Genomic DNA, 23,557 nt, shown 5'->3' on the forward strand with positions numbered 1-23,557 from the left:
TCAGGAACCTGGGGACCTCCCTGGCTCTAGGGGCTGAGCAGTTGGCACTTGTAGCCCGAGCCTCAGGGCCTTGAAAGAGAGTGGCTTTGAGCAACAAAGACCAACACTGGCCGTCATCCAGCCCGTCCACCTGCTTGTTCCACTGGGAAGTAAGCGACTTGTCCAGGCCACACGGCTTGTTTATGGCAAGAGAGGGACACATCTCATCCCCTTTCTAAAGTTCTAGGGTTTTCCAGTCGTATGTGCATCTACATGGACACACACAATGCTCCATCTCAGACGCAGTAGATTTGACTCACTTGAAGCTGTGAGCACTAAGAAGCTATGCCAAGAGCCTGCTAAGAGGGGAAACTTAGTGCCCTCCAGGTGTGTCCTCTGTTTGCACAGTGGATAAAGTGGGGTCGCTGGTAGGTTCCGTTATGTGCACAGGTCAACAGAAGCTTCCAGACTCAAGTGCTCATCACTTCCTCCAAGTCCACCTTTGACTGTGCTTCAAGGTCATAATTTAGGAGAGAGGTTTTATTCTAGTTCTTTCATTGTAATAGTCTTTCGAAAGCGCATGCTGGCAGTATGAGTCGCTGTAATTAAGAAGTGATTTTCAGGTATGAAACTAGTACATCCTCACGGATCTGAGAAAAGTTAAATTTGCATCAAAGAACTGTTTTCTGAATTCTTTGATAACCTCAAATTTAGACGTCAGTAAGCCTTTAAGGCAAACTTTTAAGGAACAATTAACCATACTTTGGTGCAGGCGAGTGATTAGAGACACTGGATTAAATATACACTGATACATATTACTGGAATGGAAGGAAGCAAATCATTTTCATTTGTGATTGCGTGCTGTTTAAACTTGTTGATTATAACAAAAAATCAAAAAAAAATCTTGCTTACCACCTTTAATTGCAGAGAAACTGTCAATCATCTGAAAAACCTTGATACTGTGCAGACATACCTTTTATTGAATATGCTAATAAATATCAAAAAGTTAAAAACATCTCAAGTGGGACTACCTTGAATTTTGAGCATAAATGCTGCTTGCGTCGCCCCGCACACGTAGTATGACCCATTAACAAAGACCAGAGTTTATGTACACACCCTCCCCCGCATAAACGTGATGCTTGCTTGTTTCATACGGAAACACCGTGTAAGAGAAATACAGCTCTAAGGAGAGTGTCATGATAGGGATACGTAATGGAAAGCGAGGTTAGTTCTGGAAACAGAGCCCTCGGGTATAGCTCCTGCAAAAGTGGGGATGATTTCCCCAGTCCTTTCAGCGTTGGCATTCCAGGATTCCTTGTGATGTTTTCTCATCTGTGCTTATCTGCTCCCTTGGCTAGTCCACTCGGAGCATATGGCATTTATTATGTGCCAGGCTCCAAGGGAGGGTCTGTAGTGCAAATAGTTATAGCCTTGTATTAACATATGACCCAAGGAACCTTTTCCTAATGACTGAAAGGGACATTTTGATCCCAGCTGCTTGTAGATGAGGATATACAACTAGGAGGTTTTGTGCTGAACTAAAATCGCTTGTTACTAATTTAATTGGAAGTAACCATTAAGTCTTTTGCCTTCCAATACTATCTGGGTTGTCATTTGTGATACATGAGAAGCATGAATCCAGATTTTCACCTTGCGAGAGTTGACAACATAATATCCCCACGAGTCAGTTACTTTTTCGTTCAGAGATTTCTACTGTCAAGCCCAGTGCTAAGTGCTGGTGATGCAGATAAATAAGACAGAATTACTCTTCCAGGGATGCTTAATAATTCAGTGTGGCAGTGGTTCATTTTTAGTGGTTTAGCCATGAGGATCCTGGAGCTAGACGCTGTCCATGTAAGCTATTAAATCTCGGAGAAGCACTCAGACAAGCTAAGACCAGTGTAGGTGACAGTGGAAGATGCTTCAGAGCTTTGAGGACCGAGCCTAAGTGTGTGTTTATTTCCTTTAATGCCCCCTCATCTCCATGGATTTCTATCAATCACAGAGAATTACATGACATGTGGAGTAACCTAAGACCTTGCTGGAGAGGCCTGGACACTTTATTTTTGAGCCAGCATGCTCTGGATTTTAAAGCTCTTTATAGGGCTTCCCTGGTGGCGCAGTGGTTGAGAATCTGCCTGCCAATGCAGTGGACACGGGTTCGAGCCCTGGTCTGGGAAAATCCCACATGCCGCAGAGCAACTGGGCCCGTGAGCCACAACGAGCCACAACTACTGAGCCTGCGCGTCTTCAGCCTGTGCTCCGCAACAAAGAGAGGCCTCGATAGTGAGAGGCCCGCGCACCGCGATGAAGAGTGGCCCCTGCTCGCCGGAACTAGAGAAAGCCCTCGCACAGAAACGAAGACCCAACACAGCTAAAAATAAAAATTAAAAAAAAAAAAAAAAAAAAAAAAGCTCTTTATAATCTGGGTTCCAGAAACCTCACTATCAAATGAATCTATGTTAAGCCAAACAGTGATTTTTTCCTACACTAGCTTGTTGCTAGCTTCCATGAGAAGTTGTAGGGTGTTTGATTTTCCTACTCAAGCATATGCGTATTTAATTAAAATGAAATCAAATAATGATCCATAAAATTAATTCTTCTAAATGTGTTTTCTCCATTTAGGAGTATGTGAATTTGTAAGTCTGTCAAGCAGCATTCATGGTTTACATATGCATTATGTATGAAGAGCAGGAGAAGAAAAGTAAGAATTAATCTGTGTGAGAAGGAAAAGAAGTGAGAGAAATAGGCAGATACGGGGGAGGCTACCAGGGACTTTGATGTACTTTATTTAGATAAGATATTTTTTATCAAAAAGAACTGGATGTTCTCCAGTATGATGTGGTACATTTTCATTCTTTCTTCTAAAAAGCCCTTATTCATACCAGCAGTTCCTTGCCATGAACCATTGCAATGGTTTCAAGAGGCAAATGGATGAACCTTTCCCACGAAGCATTATAGTCTTGACTACTTAGCGGGAGTGTGAGGGGCTCAAAACTAACTTCTCCTAGAATGTGAACGCTGTTTGTTCTGGCATTAGGAACGTGTACTGTGGGACGCCCCCCAGTGCCCACGCCTTAAAACTGTCCGACGCAGTCTCCACTGGGGAAATGTGATTGGCAACCCTGCACTCCCAGTGTGGACCTGGGAAGTCATCACTTCCTGTCCCTTACCCGTGATGTCCGCTCAGAACCAAGCCCGGTCCACTTGCCTTCCAAATGTTCGGGGTATCCACCCAGGCTGTACAGCCACCTGGGAAAATGGAGTCAGTCACAGAATGCTTCAGAGCAAGATGACCTTTCTCTCTGATATCGGACATGACAGGATTCCTTTGCTATAACAAATTCAAAACTAAAGTCACCACAGGCTCAGGGGCTACAAAATGTGACAAGATTTCAGCACCTCGACTTGTAACACATTTGGATGGAGGAGGAGACATTCACACTGAACTATGACACATCCTTCCAACCTTTGTAAGTGGATTGTGAGGGAAGGAAAAATGGTGGACCATGCAACCTGGAAATGCAAATACATGATGATTTCATTTTAAATAAACACAGACAGAATGTTCAGCTTGATGCAGATAAAATGATCTGGGCACAAATGGAATCTTTTGTCTTTAATGTTAACGGTAAAGATAAAACTTAAAGAAAAGTTGTTTGCCAGTGTCTTCCATCCACTCATCTTTCTATAAACTGTATCACTTTTTAAAGTACTGTGTAAAATCGTATCTTTGAAAATTTGGATTTCTTGTTAAAATTGCTGACATACAAACAGAATTAAGTGATAAGGGGACTCGTGCTGTGAATTCTCCTCAGGTCTACGATGGAAAAGATAGTTCATCACGTCCGCTGGGGGCCTTCACTAAAAATGAGCTGACGGGGCTGATCCTGAACAGCACCTCCAACCACCTGTGGCTGGAGTTCAACTCCAACGGGTCTGACACTGGCCAGGGTTTTCAGCTCACCTATACTAGTAAGTGCCATACGACTTAATCATTTCATTTTACTTTTAGTTTCTCAGGATACATCTGTTACTTTGCTGATATGATACATTTTAAATATCAATTTTTTTTTCCTGGCCCCCCTCCTGTGTTTTGGATTGCTGTTTAATTCTGTGCACTGTTGAGCGGGCAGTAAATTTAGACACATTACCAGAAGTAAGAGTTTGAAACGTATTTATTTAGAAGTATTAGTATTTTCATAACGTGACTGTACCTGAAAAGAAAATATCATGACATTTAAGAGATATTAGGGTTAAAATTATTGTGTGATTTAATGCACATTGACAAAAATTCATAGACAATATGTGAAAGATTTAAAATGAATGATATAATTAATAGTAATAGTCTTTGAATGCCTACAACACATCAATACTTTTCTATTATATCTATCTATCTATCTGTACATACACATATTAGATTCCATACATTATGTAATATAGATTACGTGTGTGTAAAATATAATAAGTTATACATATAGATACACACATGCACACATATAGATGTGTGTGTGTATATGTACCCTATGTTGTAAGCGCTTTCTTATCACAACTCATTTCCTCCTGAGAAAACTAAACACAAGTAATTGGAGTGTGTGTCCAGGATACCAGGTGTCTGAGTCAGTGGAACCAGGATTTGGTCTGTAGCTCACAGTTTTAAGCCGTGTTCTTAGTGCCCCCCCATTAATATAATTAATATAAATCAATATGGAAAATGCCTTTTTTTAAAAAAAGATGAATATGAAGAAGACAGAGGAGGGTAAAACAAAGGAGGAGAAGGAATTGTTCTTTCACAAAGAGAAGTTGGACGTGTGATAACTGTCATTTCAACATTTTTAGTTCCAGAAAAATAAAGTAAAAAATGTAGTTATTTGGTATAGGTTATTAATTAAAATTAAGTAATAAATTAGCTAAAATGCTTAAAATATACAAGACAGTCCAATCCTTCACCAACCCGATGATTAAAAATCTTTGTGATACCAAATACCATGACATAGGAAATTAAAAATTTTGGATTTTTGAGCATGAAAGTCTATTAGTGATTATCAAGACTGATTCCTTTATTTGACAGGTAAGCAAATGAAGGCCTGAAAAATATAGTAACTATCCCAGACATAAAGCTAACCCAGGTGCCTTCAAGGAGGATTAATTGCCTCAAATCCCCCTTGGTAGGTGAAATTACAGTTGAAGAATTATAATCCTTTTGACAAAAATAGAATTATAGTCCCATGGACAGGATGAGAAAACCCACATTTCACTTTCATGAAAATAACCATTTAAAAGACTCCATGAATTGAAAGCATACTAATTATATCATGTGCAAATAAATTACTAGCAGTTATATTACAAAATAAATTTATAATTACAGCTTTTGTTTCTAGAATTCTACTTTTCAGAATTTCATGCTCAAAGAAGTTTCAGAGAGCTCTTGTCAAACCAGTTTGCTTTGATTACAGATAAAATGTAAACCGCCATGATCTCTTTTTTCTTCTACTGCGGGTTTTCCATCAAATGCTCATTAGTTTTTGATTTATTACTTGGATGTGTCAACACACGCTTCCCAGTTTTTATACTGGTCTTACAGCCTTAGAGGAACATGGGCACATGAGAAGGAAGACAATGTGAAAGCTCTGGGCGCCTTTCTGAGTTTCCTGTGATGCACACCTGGGTCCCCCTCCCTTGTTGCTTTGGCCTGTCTGACAAATTGTGCTTCTTCCAATGGCTTGTAAGCAAAGAGCTAAAACCTTGGCCTGAGAGCTGTCCTCTCTCCTCTGTGCATCTTCACGACCTCATCCTCAGGGCCGCCCAAGTGTGGAGGTTGCTAAGCTCACAGCTACTTTATAGGAAAGGTATCATGTTAGACTTCTACTTTACGTTGCAGAACTTTTTCAACCCTAGTTACTGCATCCTGTTTTCCCTCTGACGATTTCCAAGGAGAGTAATTCTTGATTTATGAGCACTCATTCCTATCCTCTCATGGTTATGCAAAAGACATCCAGAAGCAAATTCAAGCCTGCTGGAATTTATAGTCACTTTATTTATTTATCACTGAGATGGGGGTTACAGGACTGTTTCCAGAATTCTTACATCCCTTTATTTTCCAAATGGCAGTGAAGAAAGTCCATACGCCCTAAAAACATGTGATGGGATTGAAATTAGAGGTTGTAGCTTCCTCTGTGTATCATGCCCACCTTCCCTCGTCAAAAAGAGTTGCTTCCACATATATACAATAGAATATTACTCAGCCATAAAAAGAAACAAAATTGAGTATTTGTAGTGAGGTGGATGGACCTAGAGTCTGTCATACAGAGTGAAGTAAGTCAGAAAGAGAAAAACAAATACCGTATGCTAACACATATATATGGAATCTAAAAAAAAAAAAAAAAAAAGTGATCTGAAGAACCTAGGGGCCAGACGGGAATAAAGACGCAGACATAGAGAATGGACTTGAGGACATGGGGAGGGGGAAGGGTAAGCTGGGACGAAGTGAGAGAGTGGCATGGACATATATACACTACCAAATGGAAAACAGATAGCTAGTGGGAAGCAGCCGCATAGCACAGGGAGACCAGCTCCGTGCTTTGTGACCACCTAGAGGGGTGGGATAGGGAGGGTGGGAGGGAGACGCAAGAGGGAGGAGATATGGGGATAAGTGTATACGTAGAGCTGACTCACTTTGTTATACAGCAGAAACTAACACAACACTGTAAAGCAATTATACTCCAATAAAGATGTTAAAAAAAAAAAAAAGTTGCTTCCATGCGCTATTCTCAGCCCCTACTAGACAGCATGTGACGGTTGTCACTGTTTCTCCATGGCACCCTCCAGACTGTGAGGACCTTTGCTCTTCCTCCCATTTCTCTGAGTAACTTTGAGAAACCTTGAAGCTGTGGATCTGCTTATGGGCACTTTCCAATTATATGGATTTTATTTTTTTAACATAGCAGCACAGACTTTCTAAAAGTAGAAGAAAGAAATGTTGGTGACGGTTTCCATTTATTTAGCTCTTAGTATAATCAATTTGATGGGAGTAACTATCTTTTCTGCCTGTTTTTCCTCTTTCCTCCACCTACAATAACACAGATGCTACCCAGGTACAACTTTGTTTCCAGGATTGTCCTGGAGCTGGAACACACTGCCAGATGGGAAAATACATTTGTAATATAGCACTGATGGTGCTGATGGCTATAATCAAAATATTATTGACTTCACATTAAATTCTTAGGTTTAAACACTCGGTAATTAAGTTTAAGAAATCCCAGACTCCCACCATGTGGTTAAATACCTGAATCAAATCTTCATCTCTAAAAGATGGTTTGGAAATAATGAATGACTGTAAAATGTTTTCAGCAAATTATTAAAGCTTAAGACTATTTGAAGGCACTTTCAACTATTTTCAGAAGACTTTTGTAATTGCCTCTTGCTTGTTAATTGCATTACTGAAGGAAACATTCATATTTAAATGTTTCAAATCTGTAATTAATCTACACACAAGTGGATTAGAAAAAGTCAACAGAGTAAATATATAGCTTAATAAACATCTTGAAGTTTTTCAAATGAGTACTAATCATATTTGTATATCTTTTAATATTTAGAGCATACTACCCAATACCTTCTAATTTTACCATCTTGGCAATTCTGGGTCTCGGTAAATAGCTCCTTTTGCTCTTCTTCGTAAGTTAGAAACTCAGTCTCCAAATCTGTAAATGGTTTGCTGAGGCTTTTACCTATGGGGTGTTATAGCTGGGAGCCAATCCAGGTCTTCTAAACAAGGGCCAGAACTGTTGATGACCTTATTTTCAAATGTTTTAGATGATCCCACTTTGATGAGTTCCATATTTATTGACTGATATTTATATATGTAAAGGCATTGGCAAGGAAGAAAAGCCAGGCATCTTTGGGACAAGTAGGAATAAATATACTAGTAAACATTTATTAAGCAACTGCTGATTTCTGAGTAGTAGGTTAGAGCAACATACAACTGGAAAAGTTTACCTCCATTGAAAAACACTGCTTTTTATTACAGATTTGTCCATTTTCATAACAGATGATAGTCTTCTGAGCCTACAATTATGTCAAATGGAAGCATAACCCATAAGCTCTTTTAGATCAGGGACAATGGGTGTTCATTTTCTATTCCCCTCTGTACCTCGCACAGATGTCTGATCTATAATGTTAAAAGCTTAGATTGGATCATTGTTATTCAAGCTGCATTCCATGGAGCACTAAGATTCTGCAGAGCTGTCTCAGGCCAATAAGGGTTTCACCTTATTTAACATAAGCCTTTTCTTTTCTTTTTTTTTGTTATGCCAGTGATTGTAAAGCTCTTAAATATCAGGAAAAATCATATTGACAATGGATTGCTATGTCTTCTAAATATTTCAGCAAATATTTTTACAGAAAAGTAGTTCTGGAAATTAAAAAAAAAATTCCCTGTTGAATTCAGAATTCTTTAAAAAATATATTGACCCCGTTAGAGTTCCACAGGGATGTTCCCAGAATAGTCACTCTTCAGAACAGTCCACAGGACTTTCTGGTTGTCACTCTTACTGATTTAAGTAGAGGAGCAAGCAAAACATCAGTCACACTTGAACAAAAATTCTTGCTGTTTGGGGGTGTCATAAAAGAACTGTATTTTATTTTATTTTATTTTATTTATTTATTTTTAAAATTTATTTATTTATTTATTTATGGCTGTGTTGGGTCTTCGTTTCTGTGCTAGGGCTTTCTCTAGTTGTGGCAAGCGGGGGCCACTCTTCATCGCAGTGCGCGGGCCTCTCACTACCGCGGCCTCTCTTGTTGCGGAGCACAGGCTCCAGACGCGCAGGCTCAGTAATTGTGGCTCACGGGCCCAGTTGCTCCGCGGCATGTGGGATCTTCCCAGACCAGGGCTCGAACCCGTGTCCCCTGCACCGGCAGGCAGATTCTCAACCACTGCGCCACCAGGGAAGCCCAGAACTGTAGTTTAGACCACCTTCTCTGGGCCATCTTGGTGTGTTTGTTTGCTGATTGATCAATGACTGTACCGTGTATTATTTGTGTACTGAATGTTTAGCACTATACTGAAACAGAGAAGGCAAAAGCCACGGTTCCCGTTCACAGATAAATGTCTTAGGATAGTCACATGCAGCACTTGTGAAACACTGGTCCGTGGAAATGTGGCTGCACCTTCATGTTCTCAGCTATGGGATGGGTCAGCAGGGGGTGCCACAGGAATCAGTTCAGGGTCCAAACTGATATGTGTGACCGTAATGTATCCATCTCGTGATGCACTACTTTGATGCAAAGATGAAAATCTTTTGATTTTGACCCTTAATGTATTGTTGTATTTGACCCCTAATACATTTCATTTTTATATGAGTTTGCTCTTTTTCTCCAAAGAAACTATAGCTCCTCGATGATAGTTTGTGATCCTAGTACCCCAAGAGTTAGAAGTATATATGACACATATTATATATATTTATTTATTTGTGATGATGGCAAATATAATTTTCCAGAGCAATGAGAGATCATTGAAAGCTGGAATCACCCTAGAGGCCTCCAGAATTTTCTTTCCTTCCTGCTAGATGCCCTTTGACTCATCCCTTAAGATTGCAGTTAAATGCCAGTTTCTGTATAAAGGCTGCTCTGCTCCGGATTTCTGGAGCAGAATCACCTGCCTCTCCCACGCTCCCTACCCCATGCATTTTGTCTCTAACCTTTTGTTTTTACCAACAGAAGGTGAGGTTTTCAAGAGGAGGAATCTTAACTTGATCACTTTTGTATCACCTCCATAGTCACTTAACAAATGATAATTGAGTTGACCTAGATTTGCATGGAAGGAGGCAGATTTGAGTAAAGATGCGGGGAGTAGAATATGATCTTGGAACTCATGAGATAATGAATATGAAAGTCTGAATAGAGTGGAAGATGCATGATGAGGAGAAAAAGGAAGACAAATGAGCTGCGGGAACCTGCTTATGGAAGCCACTGAAAGCTGATCAGGGGTATTGGTCAACATTAAGGCAGAGCCATTAATAATATTGGAGGAATGAAATTAATGCAAGTGTGGGATTGAAAGAAGAGGATGATAACAGCCCCAAACAGCTCTGTCTGTGCTCCTGCCACCCACGAGTGACCTGAGAGTAAAGGAGGAAAGCTACTTGCTGACTTTTACAGTAACACACATAATGGGACAGAGCAGAAATATGGACTCGTTTTTACTTATAAATGGAGTGGTCAGATTCATATACTATATATCTTTTAAAAACAAAAAGAAAAAGGAGGGACTCATTTTTACTTATAAATGGAGTGGTCAGATTCATATACTATATATCTTTTAAAAACAAAAAGAAAAAGGAGGGACTCGTTTTTACTTATAAATGGAGTGGTCAGATTCATATACTATATATCTTTTAAAAACGAAAAGAAAAAGGAGGGACTCGTTTTTCCTTATAAATGGAGTGGTCAGATTCATATACTATATATCTTTAAAAACAAATAGAAAAAGGAGAGATGCCTTGGGAGGGTGGTGTCGGGTAGTCAGTAGTCACAGAAGAACAGATAGACGGACCTTAAAAATGGAAGTTCTTTGGTAACCCCTCAAGATGTATTTGGCACAGAAGACTAAGCAAGTAGATGCTGGAGTCTTATCCCCCTGGGAAACCAGTGCTGTGGTGGAGGTGGATTAATTAGGCTGCCCTCCCTTCAGGTCCACTGGCTTTTTTTAACTAAAATCCCTTGCTCTGATTCTGTGGTTATCAGCCAATATTCTGAGTGTGACTGGGGTGTCAGTGTGGCTCTCCCAGTAGGAAGAGAGTGACTTATTTGTGTTGACATAGGGATTCCAGTACATGGACTGACTCCATTTATTGTTTTCAATTAGGGAATTGGAATTCTGGCGTTGTGCTTAAGTCACTAGAGCCCCCCATGAGATGAATCTCTTTTGGGTACAGAACCAGGTGTCTGATCCTACAAAGTCATCCTTTAAGAGGCAGGCTGCTAGCTTTCCTGGGGCGACTTAACACCGCTGGCTGTTGCAAGCCTCATTTTTCTGTTTCAGACTTGTATAATATAAACTGTAGAGTGGGGAACCCACAGTCAGGGACATCTCTAAAATGCTGAAGAAAAAGAAGCTTGAGGGGATAGATGAGGAAGAACATTTCAAAGAACTACTAAGAGGCTGGAGGTGAGCATGCAGACCTGAAGGACAGAGCCGCCACTGGTCCATATGGCCCCTTTGTGCGTATTATTGTTTACAAAGGAGGGGAAGTGCTTATCCTGGAAAGTCAGGGCCTCAGGGCACGCCCTCTGCAGCTGCACTAGACAGCTCTTCGAACAGCAAAGCACACAGCCTGGAGTCCAGAGACCTGCCCAGCGCCTGGGCTGCATAATTTGCAGATGATGGTGTTCTGTTTGAGGACAGGAAAACCAGGGCTTCGCTTTCCCCACAGCCAAATCTCTCATGGCTGGTTAATTTCCATTCTTCAGTCTCTTGAAATGGTCACCCTGCACCCAGCCCTGAATTATCTAAGACAAGCACCTTAGACTAGAGAAACCTCCAAGTCCCCTACAGCTGGAATCTGGGAGAAAAGAATGCGTCCATTTCCCAGAATGGCCCCTCATTTCCAGCCTCAGGGATCCCCGCCCCCCGTTCACACTATTTTCTCCAGCTGATAAGGGGCGGAGGTGGATGATTTGGCACTGACTGATTCGGAACCACCCACAGCATATTCTGGGAAGTGGAAATTGGAGCCCAGAGCCACGGTTATGCAGCTGTCATCTCGATTTTATTAACATGCTGATAGAATTAAAATGACACCAGCATTAAACACGCTATTATAAATGAGTGAACGACTCTGGGTATGAATATATCCTCAAGGCCCATAATGATATACTAAGCACTGTCACCTTCGCGCTTCAGAACAAGTCACAAATATTGCAAGCATGAAGTGTACACGGGCAGGGTGAGCCATCAATTACGGGAAACAGAGCTGCTGACGGTAAAGAATGAAGTCAGAAGCTTAAATTTGAAGACCTTGAAATCATGGCTTGATAACAAGAGCTAGTTATCTACGGGATTGGTTGACGTCCTAAGTGGGTGGATGTAATTTTGGGGGTGTCCCTCCTCCTGCCCATCCCCACCCAGTTACATCAGGAGTCACCATATTTCTCGGGGGTTTTTTTCCCCAGCTTTACTGAAATATAAATGGCACATAATAAGTGTTAGGTGTGCAGCGTGATGATCTGCTACATGTATAAATTGTGAAATGGTAACCGTAAGGTTTGTTTAATGCCACCATCGCCTCACATAATTACTTTTTTGTGTGTGTGGTGAGATCTGCCTATTTCTGACAGAGATTCTTCTGATACCTTTACCTCCCCGACTACGAAGGAGATTTAAGTGCACAACGATGTGTTCATTTCATAACTGCTTTTTTTTTTTTGACAACTAGATTTTGGAAATTCTGTACAAGCTAAGTGGCAGTTATAAAAGCAAGTTCTTGAATCCTGGTTTATAAATAGCAAAGACATACACAAATTTCTCAGAAAGTCGTGGTTGTAATATGTGCAAGCATTGCTGTTTATCTAATAAAATCTACCATGTTATTCCAAGAATAGCATTTATCACATTTTCAGTCTTTATGTTCTAGAAAGTCATGTCAAAACAATGTTTGGTTCAGTGAGTAGTTTTAAAACTTATTTACAGTCATGCTGCAAATCAGGAGAAAGTATGGAATAGGGTCCAGAAAATAACCGGCTTGCACGTGAGTCCACACAACAGATTTTTATTTCATTTCAATGAAGATGAAAATTGTGGCAAACATATCTTGCTGCTCTGGTGTCTGCTTGTGTGATACTAGAGTATTAATGTGTAATTTGTAAATAAAGGTTTATGGAGCAAGAAATTGTTCTTAAATTCAGCAGATAAAACTGCTGGGAAAATGTGATTAGTATTTGTTTTTCCACAGTTAACTAGTAGGTAATTTTATAAAGGTGTTATAAAATAATAGGCAGTTATTTTGTGAATAAGTCTATTCCCAGAAAAAAATGAGTTGTGTACTTCTAACTTTATTATACCTAGGTTAGATTTATTTTAGTTTGGGGGTTATCACCAGAACACTTCTCCCATGAATCAAGTACTACATAGCAACTCTCACCTGTGAAGAAAAAAAAGATAATTTTTAATAGGCTTCAAACTGATATTTTTAAAAGGTGTATATATTAAGTGACAATTAAACTGTATACTCAGAATTTATTGCGCTATGAAAAGGATGGTATAATAAAGAGAGAAAACGGTTTAAAGTCAGTGATGTGACTGGCATATGACCATATGCTTATGTGATTGCATTATTGGAAAGCTCCCCTATCAAAATATCAAGCCATCTCCATACATTTTTTTATAAGCTTACACCTTCTTGTAAGAATTCTGAAAATTGCATTTTTACTCTGCTTTTACAAGAAAAGAAAGCCTATAGAACCATGTTGTATATAATACACTTGTCAAAATAGAATGGCTTTCAGTGGAAATATCACAGTGGAAAAGGCAGTCCAACAGAGAGAGAGGCAGTCTGTTAGTCCCTACAAAGAACTCTGTATTTACTGTAAAACAAGGTGGACATTTTACAAAGAGGAAAGCATCTCAGGGAATGGCGAATAAAAAACCAGTTCCCAGTTCCCAATCCAAGCATACAATTCATGGTTTGCCTTAGAAAGTTTTATTTTTATAGATACATTTTTAGATAAACATCCAAATAAATGTTTAATTCTTGTAAAACATCATTAAGAAAATACTTGAGGCCAAACTTGATAGCATTTTTAAGAAGTGAGGCTTAGGGTTGAGTCATTGCTTTACCTGGAGACTGAAACCCCTCCTACCTGTGGCTACCCCACGGGGAGGCTGCCGTAAACACAGGACATGAATCTGCATCCATTTTTCACAGGGAGGAAAAGGCAAAATATTATGATCATTTTAACAAAGGAAAGTGACACAGGTGATGCTTAATCGACTTACTCGGTGTCAAAAGCAAATTCGAGGTAGAGATGGGCATACAGGCTGGGTTGCTTGCCTTCTAACTGGGTATTTTATCATCTTGCTCCCTTCTTAGCATGTATAACATCACAAAGACTAAAATATAAGTGTTTACGGTGTTTTTGAAAAATCCCACTGAAACCATGAGATGCTTTGCTTCTGTGTCAATGTGAGAGTTGCCTAATTGGTATCGCAGGTCACCCTGGTGACCCACGTCACGGTCCACCAAGCCCTGTGAAAGCCCCTGCATGCCGGTGGGTCTAGGAACCGCTTCTACATAGCTTTTCATCATTTTCTATGAAGTTTAGTTTTGTGGGCTGTTTTTTTTTTTTATTTTGTAATTCATAATTCTTTATATTTTGTGACAATTTAACAGTTGATACACACTGCTATCTATTTTCCTCTTTCAGAATTAAATATATTTTTGGTCACCAGTTCTTTGAGAAAGCAAAAGGACTCAGAGAAGAGTGACATAAATGATTTAATTACAAGGATTAAACTAAAAGCATATGACTTGAGTGTGAAATAAAATGAAGGCTGACAGATGATATCACCAAATGCTATAAAATCTTAACATTTTATGGGAAGAGTGATGACAGAATTTTTTCCATTCTTCTTTAGGGGAAATAAAAAGCAATAATTATTGTATTAGTCAAAGTCATAGATACATTGTTTTTGCAAAGAGTCATTCATGAGAAGATAGGAATCTCAGAGAGGCTTCGATGTCTTGTCAGAAGGAAAGTGCTGGGTAATGGATCATGGGTCACTTTATGTCTGATTTTGATTTTTCTTGCATGCATTATAGCATTCTTAATGATTCTTTAAAAGGAAACGACGCATGAAATCTATTCAGATTCTAAATTATTATTTTCTCAACTTCATGAATTTTGACATAAGGACATTTGAATGCTATTCAGATTTCTACAGCATCATCAAATAAGAGGTTATTTTGTTGTTATTTTTGTTTTTTACTAAGTAAACATTCCAGAAAATACTGATATGAAATAATTATGTCTGTCAAATTCCAACACTAGGCAGTTAGCCTGGGGGATATGAAAACATATTAAGGCATCTGAAATATTCAGCTTCACATTTGAGAAGACTTGAGAGTGATACACTTAACACCATTCAGTAACAAACTCCAGGAATGTGCATGCACTGTCAAGTATTTTAACCCGATAGTGAGATGTGAGGTGAAACATACACTTTCCTGAGTCTCTGGAGACGAGGAGCACGAGTCCCGACTCTGTCACCAGCCAGCTGTTAGATTTGTCATACCACAGACCATATTTGTCTTCTGTAAATAAGTAGTTGTTTTTGGACACTCAGTTCTGAAATTCTATGAAAAAAATCAAAGGATATTTTAACTGTTGAAAGGGGTGTGAAAGGTTTCTTGTGGTGATTTTAAGAACGTTTAGCCTTTAACGCCCTTAACAATTGGGTAACTGAGGGCTCCGGCATGAAGTGTAAGAGGACCAGAGAGCCACGCCAACATTCCTGGACCCGGTGGCTGTTGTTTAATGAGCCGGGGCAATGGGGAAGGGGGGATTTCATAGTAGGAGAGAGGCAGACTTTATTTATGGATAATGGGACTTTGACATCACTTGATATTTGGTGTTAGGGTTTTAATCTTGCTACAATATATAGCACTGATTGTAGATGCAAATGAAGTTAGAATTTACTTATTGGACGTTGTGTGATCTAATTCTGATGTAATGACTGTAAGAACAAGGTGGTAAAGGTAAAAATATAAATGACAGATGTTTTTTAAAACCCTCAGTTTCCAGGACTCAGTGATGAAGTGGATTGTAAATGAGATGAAGAAAGGCATGAGGATGGCTCTGAGGGTTGAGTTTGAACAGATGAGGGAGGTTTCAGTGCTGCTGTGATCGGTAATAAAAACAGTTTGGGACTTAGCTGGAAATTCTAGCATTTCCTAAGAGAGGCTAATGATGTATAATGAGAACTGATGGGATTCCCTCTTTGGAAAAAATGTTTATGGAGAAATGTGACTGTCTACCCTCCATTCTAAGTTTGTTCAGTAATGCTGAATACATTCTGAAATTTTCCTAACTGCATATTTTTAATTGAAAGCTATTTATAAATCCTCCCAAATTTTGTAAAAATCAGTAAAGTATTAAAATTAGAACGGCATGCATTTATATTCATGATTTTGAAAGCCAGTTCACCGATTTTTTTATATGTGGACAAGCAGTGAATTTTGTATTTTAATAACACTTGGAAATCATTAGAAGCCTAATGGTTTATTTGAATCAAAGGCACTTACTAACAAATTAGAATTAAAATAAGCATCAATGGATCATAGTAAATAAATATATTCACTGTTTCTATTTTAACTTGTGCGCTTACTTAGGTGATGCAGTAAACAGAATTCACTATTCTATCCCTGTCTTCAAGGAGGTGAGCTTTTAGATGGAAAAATAAGCTATATGCACAAGAAAACATCGAAGACTAAAAAACTCACAGCACACCAATCATCAGAAGTTTTGTGGTAGGATTCATAGCAAATCCAGGGAAGATGAAGAGCACTCAGGAGGAATAGCTAGAAGCCCCAGCAGGAATGCTCTGAACTTGACCCTCGAGGATGAGCATGGTTTGGAGGATGAGCAGTACTTGGGCACAGTTGGGCAGTCAGCCTGCATGCTGAGGCAGCGGTGGGTGACAGGACATGACAAGATCGTAACTAGATGGGTATTTCCTGGGTCTTGTAGGCGATCCCACCAGGAAGTCTCTTAGAAGGCCAGGCAGACCCTCAGCAGGAGGTGAGGAAGACAGGCACCAGCAGGTGAGGGTCAGGAGGGAGGTTTTTTGCAAGACATGGGCGAGTGGTTTGGGAGCAGTGGAAAGATGGAATCAGAGATTATCTCCAGGAGTGGGGAGTGTGAGCATCTTTGAGAAGAGTGAGGAGGTAAGAAAGTGATGCCGATTGGGAAGACGGTGCATCCATGGACTTTGTGGGGCTCACAGAATCATCTGGCCGCACACTTGGCTTTCTTGTGCGTCTGGGCTTTGCTCCTGAACTCTCTGTGATGCTTAGCGCAGGTGAAGCTTCACAGCCCCTGTGGCGAAGTCCCAAGGAGCCCGTCCTGTCTCAGCCGGGCTCGGGGCTGCCCCGGAGCTAAGTTAGGTAGCTCGTGTTACTAGTGTCCCAGGAGAGAGCTGGGTGAGCGCACGGTCTGGCAGTGACAAGTCACAGTTCGGCTGATGGATGGCAGTCACTCACACAGACAGTCCTTGAAAGAATGAGCTGTAGAAAACGAGGAACAGCATTCTTACCTCCTTCTGCTGTGATGGGCCAGCAGTTGTCTTGTTGCGGCTGTCACGTCTTAGGAATTGATACCCTCACCGCATTGCTTGAGGTGGAACATTCTGGCATGTGGTTTGACAATTACATTGTATTTGTTGTAGAATAATAAAAGTAACAACGTGTGAATAATAACAGCAGCAATAAATCCAAGTATTATTGGTAATCCTTTATGTTTATAGAGTGTACTTACGAAGGGCTCAGAGTGTTTTCATAAATCTTTTACTTTTTCTTATAAAAATCTCCACAATATGGGGGCAGAAAGAAAGAAGCATCACTCTGTATAGTGAGCACTTGGAAACTGAAAAGGACAGGCTAAGGGACGTGAATCCGAGGATGGACTGAGTCTAGGACAGTACTTTGCAAGTATTTCCCCCGATCCTGCATCCTCTCCTACTGGTCCTCACGCCCCGGGCCCCTGGCCATCTGATTATGACGTTCTCAGCCTCTCTCCAGTGGGGATCCTTTCATTCATCACTCACTCACCTTCTTCCCCTTGGGGTCTTTAGACATCAGCCAGTAGGGGTGACTTTGCCTTCCTCCCAGACTTTTTTTTTGTGCCATGAGTAGAAACACAAACTAAAGAGAGGAAAGAACAGTCCTTGGGGAATCAGGACTCTTGTCAAGTGCTGCCTCCAGTATAATCTCTTGAGGATTAGCGTGAGGTTCATTTGGTTGTGGGTAAACTTGACATGTTTCTTGATCCAATGTGGAAAATTTTCTGTGGAAAATAAAATGTAACAGTTATTTTATGAGTGAAGAAAAATGAAGCCCCCCATGGGACATTTCAAAATGATTTTCATTCCTTTTTCGGCTAAATCAAGTGACCCTTCCTTAGCGGATGAGAAGAGACTAGGTACCTCGTCTTCTATAGTTTGTCAGGATGTGTCTTAGATCCCCTGTTCCTGTCTCAGTGAGAACGGCTGGAGGACCCCGGGGTGGGCACATCCGGTGCTGGGGGGAGTTCCTCCCGAAACAGAGACCGAGTAGCGGGAGAGGGAGGGACCGCTTCAAAAGCTGCAGAGGGAACACCCGCTGTAGCGGGAATCGTCATCTTGATTCTGTGCTTATTCAACTGTTTGACGTGTGTGCTTGACTTTCTCTGTGCTGCCACCATTTATTTCGGCTGTGACAAACTCTCCAGTCTGTCTTGCTTAGGATCTTGTGATTTTCTAAGATTATTTCCAGGATTAAGAGAGGGAGCGTAGATGAAAGTGCCTGACACACTGAGTGGTGCAGAGCAGGTGTTCTGTACGTGCTGCTTCCCTCCCCTTCAGGTTCATGTCCATCTTCATGTAGACACACATCTGAAGTCAGGGCCCAGTCTGTTCATTTGGTTCCTAAGCAAATAGTAGACGCTGAGATCCACGGGCGAAAATAGTAAATGAGCATCAGCTTGTATTTCTCTATTAAAGTAAAAAAAAGTATGGTGTCAATCTGGATATTGCTATATAAAAACAAATAAATGCAAACATAGACATCGTAGACTTTGAGACACTGAACATTAAAATTATGTGTTATACTACTAGTAAACGACTGTTTTAAAAATAACTTATTGATGTGTTCCTAATTTTCCTCCTCCAATTTTCCCATCGTTTCATTTAATGGATTTAGTTTTTCTTAAGCGATATGGAAAAAAATCTGAAAGTTTTTCTATGGGTAAAATAATAATATAAATCAATTTGACAGGAATGCTCAAGTTTCTTTTAAAAAAATCATCATTGAAAGCATCTTATTGTTAAAAATATGCAAATATATTACAATATATTTCAATTATGGTATTTATGATAGATACACGTAGAAGTTTCTCATTTCCCACCTTGTTCTAGTTATTGGCTCTACTTATATTGATATTTAATTTCATAAGCTATCAAAACCTATATTTAATCTGGTTTTAATTTCTACCCTGTTTTGCTATCAGGTTATATCAAATTATGTAATTATATATTGTAAAGGATTTCAGTTCTTCTTAACTTTGCATTTGGCCCTGAAGATCCTTCAGGACTATAAACTAAAACTTAAAGAATCAACAATAGTTAATCAAATGCTTAAAATAGTTAAGGTACTTTAAGCAACTTGTGATTTTCACAAAGTTTAGAATAAAAACATGTTGAGTTTTATTTTTTAGACATATTATCCCTGGACAAAAACAAAGAACACAGACCTTTAAAGAGAAGTTACTTTTTAAATTCTGCTGCAAAAAAGAAAAATGAAAACCTACCACTCTGTCTTGCAATATGTTCCGACAATAATTGAATTACATTCTTTGTAATTAAATGTGATGTACAGTTGACTGAAGTCATTTCATCGTACTTCAGGGTGTCCCTTTATGTAAATGGATGTCTGTATGCGTGTCTGTTTGTTTTTGTCAGTAAAACTGAAAGAAGTGTCCACCTTTGAGCGTAACATGTTGTTTGTGGTCACCCGGTGTCCCTTGGAGAGTACAGGTGGCTCATTTAGAAGCAGCCATATGTTATGTGGGTGGCTGCCTGTGAATGGGCTGCCCTGTACTGGCATCCTGCTTTCACAGAAACCTCAGGAAGCACGGCAGACTCCAGCTCCGTGAGCAGTTCCGCACCTGAAACGTCGACGTTTGTCCATTCCGTTCTCCTTAAGCACTTGTTGGTGTGAGAGTATCGCTGCCGATGGAGCTCTGAGCCCTGAGGGCCAGGCTCTGCCTGCACACGCAACCACAGTGCAGTGTCATGTGCGACGTACCACATAGTAAGTGCCTAACAAGCGTGTGTTCAATTAATGACTGGGTGTCCCTTTAAGATGTATGATATTAACTGTTGTTTTTCTTCCTGTACAGATTGTGAGCTCCTGGTGGGGCAGGACTGAGGTTAATTAACTTTTTATCTTCAGCACCTAGTAGAATGCATGACACACAGTAGGCACTTTATACATGCATGTCAACTAGGTGATTTAATTAATGAGTTAAGGTTGTAGGTCAGAAGACAAGATGCTCCAGATTTATGTTCCTAACTATATTAGTGAAATTACCTCATTTTTTTCACTTTATGCCCATTAACGTACTGAGTTAAAAATTATATTGAGAAATTATACTCTCCAACACATTTTATCCATAAAAAAAGTAATATTACTAGACTAAGCTACTGTTTATAATTTACTACCTTCATCATCAGGTAGAAATCATGATTAAAAATACATTTTAGGAGAGGAGTATTAATAGCTTACATTTACAATCAGAGTAGTGCTATTTATGTCAACATGAAAACATTTTTGCTTAAAACTAAAATGTGTAAAGGACATGGATCATCTGAACAGATTCAGTAGTTGTGCCAGACAAACATTAGTACTTATCAGATAACTTGAGGCTCATTCTGTTTGGTGAAAGGAGCCATCCTTATAAAACTTTACAGATGTTCCTGTTAAAAAAATATTCTGTGCATGTCCTACTATTATTAACCTCCAATATAAAGAGAAGTGAATACAACAGAACAGAAATAATTAAGAAAAAGTAGAAAAACTAATAAAGAATAGGGGCCCAGAACAACAGAGAACAGAAATATGCATTTGTTATGATTATGTCCATGTCGACTCATATTTTATGTATTTCTGTTGCTTGGATACTCATCACAATCTGTTGTTACTTGTTATTATATCTGATTTCTCTGTTGGACAGTGAGCTCTCTAAGGCCTGGTACCTTCTTGTTCTTGTCCCAAAATTTTGCAAATCTTGTTTGTTTTTAATTATTTCATGGAAGAAGTTGTTGATGAAGGATTTTCTTGTTTTCCTGGATAAATTCACTGGATCTGTAATGAGACGACACCAGTGTTACAAGTTGATGTTGATGCTTCTGGTTTCTGCCTGACATGCAAGCCCTACATCTCTCGTACCAGCTCGTTCCCTCTCTTGTCTTCTCTCTCCACAGACCATCTCTCTGCAGCCTTCAATCACCTCTCAAGCTCCCTCCACCTGACAAAATGTTTGCAAGCTTCATACACACACATCATCTTACCTCATCCACTACCATGTATCCCCTGCTACAACCTACCTTTCAGCACTAAATAAGTATCTTTTTGTTTTCCTGCCTTTTTTTCTCACTCCAATCCATACTCTATAGGACTACTGATTATCTCTCTGAAGTGCAGATATATTTGCGTGACTTCCTGTGCAGCTGCCCTGGCTTCTCCCCGACCCTGTTGCATACTGAGTCGGTCTCAACTCCCTGGGCTCCAATCCAGCCCTTTCCCTTCTTGCCCGTATCCACTCTGTCTTCTCTTCAGTCCTGTTCCCACTCCACCTCCACATGCTTAAAACGAAGCTTCAGCAAATACAGATGCTCCCAGAAATTGTTCTGCACTCCCAAGATATACCACATTCTTCCGAACTCCCATGCATCTGTGAAGACTTTACCTCGAGTTTCTCCCTCTAGTTTTATCACTCCTGACACCGACTAGCCTTCTGGACCAGCTCAGGTCTTATCACAACACTCCTGCTTCCTTTGGTGCCCCTCTCAACCTTCACAGGAACCTCACTGTAACATCTATTATTTTAAAATACTTATTTTCCTATCTGTGTAATTAACTAGACTATGGAAGATAAGGGGCAATGTTTCATTCAGTACTTCCCACAGCATCTAATAAAGCCCCAGAAATGATACTAAATGGGTCTGGAAGTTTGGACAGTGCACTGATTATATGTTCTTACCATAGTGTGTGTTAGAACAATATTCACCCTCTGGGTGTGTTTAAAAACTGGTTCCGAGTAAAATGCCTCCATCCATCCATTTCCGTGCAGATGCCTCATCCTGATCTTGCTCCAGGTTCCCTGAACCATCAGGTTTAAATATCCTCTACACGGACACATAGGTGTACAGTGTTAAAGATCTGTGAGAAGGTGAATACTACGAATTCTTTCAGGAAGGCTTCTCAGAACTGGTGTTAACAATTGGAACCACTGGTGCTGCAGACCGGCTGCAGAAAGCTAGAAGTTCCTGGCGGTGAGGGGTAAGGAACTGAAAAGCACCAGTATGGGGTCAGAAGGGCCAAGACAACTGATGGTTGCAAGGCAAGTTTATTCAAAGAGCATGAATGTATATATAGGTTTAGTACAGAACGAATATTAGACAATAAATCAGTAAACCTTGTATTTCCACATAATTCTGTCGCCACTATCTATGCGCCACTATCTATGCGCCACTATCTATGCGCCACTATCTATGCGTCAGCATGCCTTATGGGCCATTCTTTGGAGATACAGACTTCCCCCTCAGGGCAGCACGTCCTTCTTCTGGGGAACAACCAGGGGCTCTTAGATCCAGAGCAGGCACCTGGAACGAAACTGGCCGCAAGCCATTTTCCTTTTTTACGCTCAATACCGCAGCGTCAGGAGTGCATACCAAGAAAGAGACAAGCAGTTCTCCGGAAAGCAGAAAGCTGAATAAGCTTACAGCTTGGGGGCCACCACACACTGGGTAGCTCTACTCAAACTCAGAGTATAGTCAACATTAAAGATTTGTTTTGGAATTATATAATATATTCAGAATTACACAACATTTCAAGATGGACTCCTGGGATTCCTAGCTGTGATTACCTTGCTTTATGATATCTTAGTGACGTGTGTGATAAAAACCAACAGCGTTCCAGAAAAAATAGGTAATTTCTTTGGTTATGTGATTCTCATTCTGGACTTTTACAGGGTTTTGTTTTGTCTTGTTTTGTTTTTCACTCTGAAGCTCAGAAGTTCTGAGCTCTTTTAAGCTTTTCTGTTTAAAAATTACCACCATCCTTATGATTAATGCTATTTGGGGAAAATTCAGAGTGTCTTTCCACAGGGGCGGCTGACATAATCACAAAATAATAGCAGCAGTAATAAAACTTAGCATGTGGGGAAAAGAAATGGATTAAATGAAAAAAAAAAAAGTAGCTGAACGAAAAAAACAATTTGAAATCAATAACAGACATGGCTAAACAAACAGCACAGATATATAATTTAATAGATAATAATTTAAAAATCAAACACACACACACACACACAAATACTTCACCCAGAATTTCATTCTTAAATAATGAGAGTTGTGTTTAAAAACATGAGTTAATCAAATACTTCATGAAATTCCCTGTTAATGAACTTCTCACGTGAACCACAAAAATTAGTCTTAGCAGTGCTCTCCTCCCGAATACAATTTTTTCTAGGTAACTGCAAATAAAGGAAGTTAATAAAAAGGAATTTTTAAGTATTGGGTACAGTTCTCCTTTTACTGAATGAAAACGAG

The 23,557-nt window shown here is 39.8% G+C and overlaps 1 protein-coding gene across 1 annotated transcript in view; it reads left to right on the forward strand.

The window, feature by feature from the left end:
- CSMD1 (CUB and Sushi multiple domains 1) overlaps nucleotides 1–23,557 on the forward strand; it is a 1,821,542-nt gene that overhangs the window by 1,531,838 nt on the left and 266,147 nt on the right. Inside the window, exon 23 of the mRNA XM_036838958.1 lies at nucleotides 3,798–3,954. Within this exon, the coding sequence (XP_036694853.1) occupies nucleotides 3,798–3,954 (157 nt within the window). The remainder of the gene's footprint in view (nucleotides 1–3,797; nucleotides 3,955–23,557) is intronic.

The sequence above is a fragment of the Balaenoptera musculus genome, chromosome 21, assembly GCF_009873245.2.
Source record: "Balaenoptera musculus isolate JJ_BM4_2016_0621 chromosome 21, mBalMus1.pri.v3, whole genome shotgun sequence".
Taxonomy (NCBI): domain Eukaryota; kingdom Metazoa; phylum Chordata; class Mammalia; order Artiodactyla; family Balaenopteridae; genus Balaenoptera; species Balaenoptera musculus.